The sequence below is a fragment of the Polypterus senegalus genome, chromosome 10 (assembly GCF_016835505.1).
Source record: "Polypterus senegalus isolate Bchr_013 chromosome 10, ASM1683550v1, whole genome shotgun sequence".
In the NCBI taxonomy this organism is placed as follows: Eukaryota; Metazoa; Chordata; class Cladistia; order Polypteriformes; family Polypteridae; genus Polypterus; species Polypterus senegalus.
This window is the reverse complement of record NC_053163.1, coordinates 144,414,986-144,425,310: the sequence shown is the minus strand read 5'-3', so window position 1 is coordinate 144,425,310 and position 10,325 is coordinate 144,414,986. Positions and strand designations below refer to the sequence as shown.

General features: G+C 43.3%; 1 protein-coding gene across 1 annotated transcript; it reads right to left on the bottom strand.

Moving 5' to 3' along the window:
- Positions 1-7,436: 7,436 nt before the first annotated feature.
- On the bottom strand, positions 7,437-9,584 carry LOC120536288 (relaxin-3 receptor 1-like). The gene has a single exon (XM_039764615.1). The coding sequence runs from the start codon at positions 9,002-9,004 to the stop codon at positions 7,856-7,858; it is 1,149 nt and encodes a 382-aa protein (XP_039620549.1). The 5' UTR covers positions 9,005-9,584; the 3' UTR covers positions 7,437-7,855.
- Positions 9,585-10,325: the final 741 nt, after the last annotated feature.

Genomic DNA, 10,325 nt, shown 5'->3' with positions numbered 1-10,325 from the left:
CTCAGCGGTGACGAGTGAAAGTGACAGATTTAAATCCAAGCAGTATTTCTTGTTGCTTTTGGAGGAATATTACGGACAAAAATAAATAAAAAGCTACAAAAAGAATGTCACATGTAATTATTTACACTGACATTTCATGCTGTTTGTTATTGTCACATTTCGCAGTACTTTTAGTCATTTGCTTATTTATGTAGTTTATATTATTCGACATCCACACATGTCCTCTTTAAAAGGGGCAAAATCTACACGTTAAAAAAGGAACAGAAAAACTAAGCAACATGCGTGGGCAGCAAGTTGAAGTGTGATGGGCTGCAGGTATAAGCATCAAAGAAGACATATCCCTGAGCCACCATGGAGTGCGAGCGAAACACGAGTTAAAAAAGAAAAACTACTTAAAGGCGAAGATGAATGTGCGTCTTCATGCGGTTGTTTTACAGAATAATTACAGTCAGAACAGTCAAAGTTAGCTGAAGACCACAAGCTAACGTTTTCATCAAAGCAGAGCCTTTAGTATAGGAAACGATGATGAGGAGAAACAGGACCAAAGTCAACCTCAAAGATGTTCACCAGAGTTACCGGGAGAGCAAGAAGAGGAGGAATATGGCAGTTTTTGATGTGACAGATCCCAGGGTTTTGAAGAGATAGGCCTACTCAAAATGACAAGACGAGGTGGCGGGCGGTTTGAGCCTTGCAGATTGTTTGTTGCTCTATAGCAGTTGTTCTCCCCGTTCATTTACCATGGCTACTATGTGGCTGCAGCGTTTTGTTCCAACCAGTTTCTCAATCAGTCAGCCTTTATTAACTTTAATTGATCTCATTATTTAATTAGCGGGCCCGTTTGTTCCTTTTATTTTGCATTTAGAAAAGGGCGGCATGTCAGATTTATCCTTATGGGAAATTATACGTGTTTATACTTCTTATTCTTTTGAATGCTACCTTTTCCGTGCAGATTCTTTCTTAATCGTACCTGAAAACCGACAATTAATGATGGGAATATCAGACACTGCAGCGCAAACGACTCCGAAACGAGCAGCTACTTCAATGTCACCCACTTGTGTGCCTGTTTGTAAATAACTGTCTAAATAACCAGAACCTTAAAAATAAGGGGAACTTTTTTTAATTGAAAAAGAATTAACTATTGCCATCTCACTTTTACAAATCCCTGCTTCATTCGGTAAAAATATAGCATAACCAGTTTGTGATTTCAAACGATTGGAAAAAAAAAACAGGAAAATATCGGCTTGCTTAATTATGGTAGGAGTCCAATAATGCCCCAAGGCCCCTATTCCACCTTCAGATTTCCATGCGTGTAACAGCGGGCAACAATCACAGAGGGGTCTAAAACCCTAATCTCCGCAAAGCCTAACAATGCTCCCGGTCTGATGTCCCATTAAATGATAATTAGCATTAGCGTTTAGTAGTTTGGTTCTGATTGGCCGTAGGGAGAGGAGGAGGGACTCCAAGGTTTTGCCAGACCCACAAGCCTTAGAACTTGGGACGCGTCTCTGATGAGCTTGCCACAAAAAACAATTCCACATGGATTCTCATTCACTGTGGTGCTGAGGTGGCACCCGCTGCACGGCTGCACTCGGATACCATATCCGGGTGGTTCGTCGTGTGGTGGGTGCTGCTCTCAACCACGGATTCTCGTCCAAACGGGCTCGGTGGCCTGGGTCAACCCGTGATTCATTTATTTTGAGGCAAAGTACCTTTGACAGGCATAATGGTGCCGAACATGGTGTATGGCTTGTTGGTAATATAACTGGGCTGAAACCTCAGTGTTTCATATGGCCAGTAGTATTTTTTTGTAACAGGAACCATGACATTATATGTGCAGGTGATGGTCTCGATCCGCTCAGGCGCTGGCGTCCTACACCCTTCTCGGACCCCCTCCAGAGCACAAAAGAGATGCGCTATATTTTATTCTTTCACTTGCATAGATAGCACTTTGAGAGACTCTTGAATGCAGGGGGCGGGCTCTCGATGTGCAAGGTGGGAGGCCGCTCTACCGGCCGATGAAGTTCTGCAGCAGCTTGATTGCATGTGTATGAGGTTGATTAGCGTGCTCCAGATATCGATGTTTCAGGGCGGTGGTTGAGGAGCAGTCACGTATTAACATTTACAATAGGGATTCATAAAGATACATTGTGTAGAATTGTTTGCACAACAGGTTTTGAAAATTCAGCTTTTACATTTTTCTGTTTTTGTTTTTCACGTTCTAATCTTCGCAAAGTTTTACAAATGAGACCCCTGGTGAGTAATTCGGAAAACTTTCATGGGTGGAATTTAAGAGTGGCAGGCGAATGCCAACGGATGCACCATGGTTCTAAAATTAACCTCTAAGGGTTGCTTTTTCCTCATTATTTTAAGGCCACGGGTATTATAAACATGTTAATAAGCGACTCCTTTTTGCACGTCACCTAAAACTGAGAAACATTATGTAGTACATAAATTATTGATTAATTTGCTCTTTCTGATTTAGCTTGTATATTTGGTATTCAGTATTTTCCTCTTTTAAATGTGAGATAGCTGCTTCTGTCAGCAGAACAGATCCTCAAGCGGTCTTTTCGAGCGATTAACAACGGCGCAAAGTCGCGCGCTCGGGTCTGAGTGTTCACGTGCCCGCGCCCCCGCCCCCGCGAGCTCGCTCCTGATGCATTACTGCCCTGCCTGTACAAACACCGGCGCGGTGGTCTGGGCAAACCACAATGACGTGTCACACACATCCCGTCACAAAACACGTAGTACAAACAAAAATATCTATTTAATAAAGTAAATAAGAAATTAAAAATGCTGTGCGCTCCATCAAGCTATCTGTTTGCTAAACCCTCTTATCCAGCCGAAGAGCCGCAGGGATGCTGGAACCTCCAAGCAAGCATCAGGCGCAAAGCAAAGGACGCCAGCTCATGTTAGGGTCGACACACACATACATGAGGGGGTCAGTTTTTAGTATTGCCAATCCACTTAACCACTTAACTTGTGTGTCTTTCAGGACAGATAACCCGGTCTTAGAACACCTTAATATTACGAGATGCACACATTCCCTTAACTTGATTAAAAATAAGAACATTTTGACCCCCAAGTATAATAACAGACGAACCAAAAAAGTACCTGGCATTTCACTATCTTTAGCAGAACTTGATTACTTTTTCATAATGTCAACGTGCAGTGGTAGTGCTGCTGCCTCGCAGTTAGGAGACCCGGGTCCTCCCTGCGTGGAGTTTGCATGTTCTCCCCGTGTCTGCTCTGCGTGGGTTTCCTCCCACAATCCAAAGACATGCAGGTTAGGTGGATTGGTGATTCTAGATTGGCCCGTTTGTGTGTGTCCTGCGGTGGGTTGGCACCCTGCCCAGGATTGGTTCCTGCCTTGTGCCCTGTGTTGGCTGGGATTGGCTCCAGCAGACCCCCGTGACCCTGTATTCGGATTTAGCGGGTTAGACGATGGATGGATAATGTCAACGTTTTAATTAAATAATATATTATATTATACATTATATATTATACTGTAATTTTATATTAAAACAGTTTTTGATAGACCGGTAACTTGGAATACGATGTCAATATGTATTAGTATTGACTCTGAAAGAATGCCTTTCTTTTTTTATGGTTCGCCCGCCCCAAAGTCTTAATATCTGACTCCGCCGATGGCTTCTTCTTCTTCTTCTTCTTCTTCTTCTTCTTCTTCATGATGATGACGGGCTTGTATTACGTCAGACCCGCTGCGGTGAACGACCAACTGGTCTCTTCAGCACATCACAGGACACCTTCTCTCGGCGACATCTGCTAAGCTAATGTAACTACATGGACAAAGTCAATAATTAAAATCCACTCTCAAAAATCAACGTGCCACAGTGGTTCTTCAGAGCGATGCTATAAGAAAACCACTTTTGTTTCTAAAAGAGCCATTCACATGCACGAAGGATCTAGAATGAGCCTTTTTTTATTTATTGTAATCCGTAACAGGCCCCCACACAGTAAACAGCCATGAACAGATTTGTGAAATACCAAGGGATCCTGATTTTTAAAGGACTCTGACTTCATGCGTCCAGTAACGCGGACTAAGTTCAGATTTCCTTAAATTGTTATTAAACAGCCTACCATACATTAAAGGTTTCAGTTTTTTTGTTAAATTCTACATATTAAAAAACTTTTCAAAGCACAAAGAACCAACTTCACGTGCAAATGAACTCGTCTAGGAATGAAATATTTTCAAGCAATAGTTCTATGAGGAACCATACAACCCAGTAAAGAACCATAAACTGCCATTAAAGAAGCAGGATTTTAAGAATGTAGTGGTCTCATTTGCTAACACCGCGTATCCGTACGACGTCAGTTTGGGCGAGTGTGTACGGAGGACTCCTTTTTCTGCGTTTATTCCAATTTTGCAAACGGCACTATTGGGATAAATGACACCAATCTCTGTGGTGGAAAATGAGTGGAAGCAGATATGTGGATCAACAGTGTCACAAGTGTAATCCATAAAATATTTTATTCATACTTCAACAATAAAGTCGTTTCAAGGTGCGTTACCGTTTTCCTGTGCATGAAAAAGTAATCAGAACATTTCCTTCAATTACGATTTAATAAAATAATAATAAAAAAATGTATATCATATTTGTATATAGAGGTTAATGTGAGGCCTCTCGACTTTTGATTTCACCTTTAAAATGGGCGTCCCAATCATAGAGGAACTCCACGGACTATGGGCGAGCTCTTCGTCCGTGCGTCTCCGCCCCACAGGCACGTGATCTATAAAAATCACCTGCATGTAGGCCTGTGTACACTCACTCAACACTCACTCACTCAACACTCTCACACTCGATTACACACTCACACGTTCACTGACACTCCTTTTTCCAATACTGGGTTACAGACCCCCGAGTCTGTCCTGTGGGTATTCGGCGCAAGGCTGGAAACATATGTGAACGAGGAGTTTAGTGTCCCGCAAAAGGTCAATTTATGAACGGTGGTACAAAAAAAAAAAAAATCCCACAATAATGAAACAAACAGACTCTACACAAAGCGATTAACAGGACTGTCGGACATCCAGGACCCGAAAGGAGACAATATGCCTTCGTGCTGCCCACCCAGCACCTGCAACTTTGCAACGGAGTCAGAATGGCTAATTTGGTACACGGCCGCTTTAAGAATGATTAAAATATAATTATGCCAAAGATGAAGTGAGCGCTATGTCTTTAGACCTTGGGGAGGAAACATCAAACAAAACGCAAAAGAGGACATCCATCAAATTGCCAGTATCCGTCTTGATTTAACGAGTACATCGTCCACACAAGAATCAATTTAAGGTCAAGTTTCCGAGTTTATTCTGAGGTTTCTAACTGAAATTTACAACGAGCAGAGCGTGATGACTGAAAGAGGAGCGAGGAATTTCAATGTTCAACACCTCAGCATTTATTTAAATACGTAAGAGAGCTCCGTTAATACTCTACTGTGAGGGTTTTATTGTGTAAAGACGCTCTTCTGGACTCCGTCGATTCTCCGACCCTCGGCACTGCTTCCCTAAGGGCATAAGCGTTTATATCCGTCACTCTTGCTTTCTAGAATTGTATATAATGCTATTGTAAATCCCAATGGATTCTAAAGTGGTAGTTCACCGCCCCGCTTGATTTCAGATTCCACATCATTCTCTTCCCCTGCTATCGCGTCACTGCAATGCCTCTCCTACCGTCTAAGAATAATGCATCCCATTTCTGATGGCTTCATTCTATTTTCATTTGTATTGTACTCAGAAATTTGTACTGTTACTTGCTTTATAAGGAACTATGTAACGTACTCACTGATAATTCATTTTGGTAAAGGATTGTTTTCACAATCTTCAGTGAATGGAATCCTGATAGTGACTTGTTATTCTTATAATCATTAACACTAATTAACATTAATTAAAAATGCCACAGTGATTCTTCAGAGCGATGCCATCGGGTAATTATTTTTGGTTCTGAAAAGATCTATCCACACAAAGGTCTTAGGAAGAACCTTTACTAATCTGTAACAGACCCAGTAAATATCCATGAACAGATATGTGACATACCAGTGGGACATGCGGGCTTGAAAAAGGACTCTTCTTTATAACAACACGTAACCTCAGGTTATCTTAGTTTCATGCCAGGTAGCCCACCACACCCTAAAGATTTCAGGTTTCTACATCACGTATTAGGAGAGTTGAAAGCAGAAAGTACCAGCTTCATATAGAACCATAATTCCCAGAATGAAATGGTGCTTTGTCGAGCAGTGGTTCAACGAGGAACCACACAACCCAGTAAAGACACAACCAGGATTTTCAAGAGTGAACCTGTGCGACTACATTAACGTAATGGACCAGAAACTGCATTCAGTGAGAGGCAGAATGTCACCCCGACTCACCACTGTCCCTAACATCATTTTGATTTTTAAAACAAAGTCGCGCCTATTTAAAAGTTCAAGGGATCACACTCCTCACTTCTGTGCTCTTCTGCCTCGGAAACACTCCGCTCCACGTGAAACAACATCCGTGTGTTCTATAATGAGTGTGTATAGAGTGAGACGTCATAAGATACCGTATTACATTTGGAGATGCTGTGTGCACAAAATGTGTTTTGAATTTTATTTCGTCTCCTTTTCAACAGTATGTATGTTCGAGTGGGGGGGCAATTCTTTAAACGAATCCATCCATCCACCAGGTGCCGTTAGGCATGCAAAATCCCTGGACAGGACACTGAATCATTAACACCATATAAACAGGTTGTGTGTATGTATGTATGTATGTGTATCTCTCTCTCTCTCTCTCTTATATATATATATTTATATATATATGACACTATACGAAAAAGTATAGAATACAACTTTTGGTGATTATGTCATATAATAATGTTAAAGATGTCGTTGAATTAAGTGACAATGTGGGTTATTTTTGTGAGTCCGATGTGGTACCCACAGTTTACGCAGCCATGTATATCTTTATGACCGCATGGATCAGGGAAATTTCGGTTTTAAAAAATCGGACTGGAAATAATTGTTTCCTTCCAAGTGCCGCGGAGCCGAACATCTCCTTGAACCCGCAGCGGCGTTAACCACTGAACCGACAGGTTCCACTTCACATAAGACTCGGGTATTTAGGGGTGATCAAACAAAAAGCCATCTTCACTGGCTTTAGTTTCCAACAGAACAGAAACATTTTAAATTGTTGTTTTATTTATTTATTACGATGCACATCAAAAATGGCTGGATAGGTGTGAATAAATTCCAAGGTAAAATTGTGCGTTTGCCTCAGATGGACTGGTGTCCCGTCCGGAATTTGTGCGTGCCATTTCTGGAAAGACTTCAATTAAATTCATCCCCTTTACAGGGGATATACATTATATATATATATATATATATATATATATATATATATATATATATATATATATATATATATATATATATATATATATACACACACACACACTCACACCATGGTACCTTCATCAGGCGCATCTGGTCTCCTGTTAAACTGCATGAAAACGCACATTACACACATGTGGGAATTTCAACCCAGCATCAATTACAAAGTGCATTTTAAAGGAGCTTTTTAATAATAATCCACGCGCATCCACAAGTTGAAAGGAATTACTAAACCTATTGGATTTCAAGGTTAACCCCGCTGTAATAATCTGTGACACCTCGGCGTCCTTTTCTGGTCCAAATCCCGTTTTGTCCAAGTCGATCTGAGGAATGGAGGATACACATTTGTATAAGGCTTGTTCCCAGTTTCATGCCCATATTCTAAAGCAGTCTCCCATAATAAGAAGTCCCTGAGTAGCCCTTCAAGTACTCCAGACTCTGCCTGCCTGCCTGCCTGCCTCCTCCGCTCGCCCTCCTACCGACAGCACAAGCCCGCTGTTCTCCTCACGCTCGTCTGGATGACGCCCGGCGCCACGGATGCGCTGGGTGTGATGGCGGGCAGACGAATATTCCAGGAAGGTGCCAGACGTAGTAGTATGTCCCGGAGCGCAGCCCTGAATTCCCGGCGGATCAGGCAGTACAGGACAGGGTTCAAGCAGCTGTTGGTGTGAGCGAGGCATACTGTCAAGGGAAAGGCGTACGCCTGGGCGTTATAAAAAGCCTTGCTGAACGGAACGATATCAAACTTAATGAAAACGCCCCACATGGTGAGTGCTTGATTTGGGAGCCAACAGATGAAAAAGGCAAGCACCACGATAGTGACGGATTTGGTGACCTTAGAGCGGCGCTTGTCGTGGCTGTGGTCGCCGCTGACGTCTCCAACTCGTTTGCTGATGATGAAGCGCAACAATAGGATGTAGCACACCGAGATCGTGATGAGAGGAAGGACGAAGCCAAGAAGAACCTTCTGGGTTTGATAAAGTCCAAGAAGTAGCTGCGGGTCCCAGCTGGAGTCTGGAAAACGCACGAGACACAGCTCCTCGTCGGTCACCTTGACGGTGGTAGAGAAGATGGCGTGAGGTAAGGTGGCTAGCAAAGCGCTAGACCAGATGAACAAGCTGACCCACTTGGCAGAACAGCCATGGGGACGTCTGCTCATTTTTACCGATGAAGTCACCGAACAGTAACGGGTGACACTCATAGCTGTGAGGAAAAAGACGCTGGCATACATGTTCATGGTTGTCACCGAGCTGACCAACTTGCACATCACTTTACCGAAGGGCCACCTGAAGTCCATTACAGTGTCCACCGCCCAGAAGGGCAGGGTTAAAACAAACTGGAGGTCCGTGATGGTCAAACCCATGACGAGCACGTTGACTGTGGACTGCTGCCGGGCATGTCTTGATCGCAATAGATGAAGTGCCAGGAGGTTGCCCACCAGTCCCAGGGCGCACACAACACAGTACACCGTCGCGATCAGGACACGCGTGGCTCTGGAACCATCGCCGTGCATCTCCGACTCGTCCTGAGACAGCAGCTGTAGCCAGTCTTGCAGGCTTTGGTTCCTCGACCCGTTCTGCTCAGGGGTCATGTCCCCCTCGGGAGGGCGCTGGCAACAGTTCATTGCAAACACATCCACCGAGCTTTAAAATCCCTAACAGCAGTGAAAAGAAGGACTTTCAAAGTCAGCCACCTCGTTCCACTTGAGCGATTTTTGTTTCGGAAGAGCGACTCCGTTCACATGAGACCCCTGCAGTAGCCTCAGTTTTTTATTCAGTCGTGAGCTTCGCGCCGGGCTTTTATATGCGCGCACCATCCCGGCGCAGGCGCAGTAGAGCTCTCTGTGTTACTGAGAATCGGACTGGGATAGGGACGAAACGGCGACCAGGCGACAACACCTCCGACGACTCTTTAGTCTGAAAATGACACTTCACAAGTGTATAAAATCGGGTGCTCTAAAATAAAGACAGACAAGAAAAAAAAAAAACCCGATCGCTTTTTCTGTCTTTTATTATCGCTGTGCCCGCGTTGAATTCTGCACGTAGTTCGAAGACTTCGGTTTCTGTACTACCTGTCAGACAGCATTAATGCATTTTAATTTCATTGCCATTTTTATTCAGTGATGTTTCTCTTATATAACGTCTTTAGCAGAGCGATGTAGTCAAATGAGCAATAAAAATGCCCTTTGCTTGAATGTTAATGTTTGCGGAGGTGTTAGATAGCGAAGCCCAAACTTGAGACCTCAGTGAAATTGATAACAGGACAAGTTGTGGATTGAATATAACAACAACAACAACATTTATTTCTATAGCACATTTTCATACAAAAAGTAGCTCAAAGTGCTTTACATAATTAAGAATAGAAAAATAAAAGACACAGTAAGAAAATAAAATAAGTCAACATTAATTAACATAGAATAAGAGTAAGGTCCAATGGCCAGGGGGGACAGAAAAAACAAACAAACAAAAAAACTCCAGACGGCTGGAGAAAAAAATAAAATCTGTAGGGATTCCAGACCACGAGACCACCCAGTCCCCTCTGGGTAAAATATACGATCACCACAGGTTGTCCGGTATGAACTCTCAGTGATGATATCCTGTATAAGAAACATCACCTGGATGCACTGGGACACATCATCAGTGTTTTATCCTGAGGTCATCAGGCATTTCGGGTCTCGCAACATCATACACCCTCGCTCAGGTGACCCAGCCGGGGTTGATCACTCCCCAACTTGTGTCCCAGTAGCAATCCACGGATCGGCCCTCTTCATCCAAAGCCACCTTGAGGTTTTCTCTGCGGCTTCACTTGCGGATTTAATGGCCCTCTTCGTGGGCGCTACTGTTATGCCCAACCGTGTGAGGACTCTGCAACCTATTTCTATGGGCTCATAGAGTCCCCTCCAGCCTCTGCCCCTGCACAACTGTACCAGCTCCTGGTACTTGGCA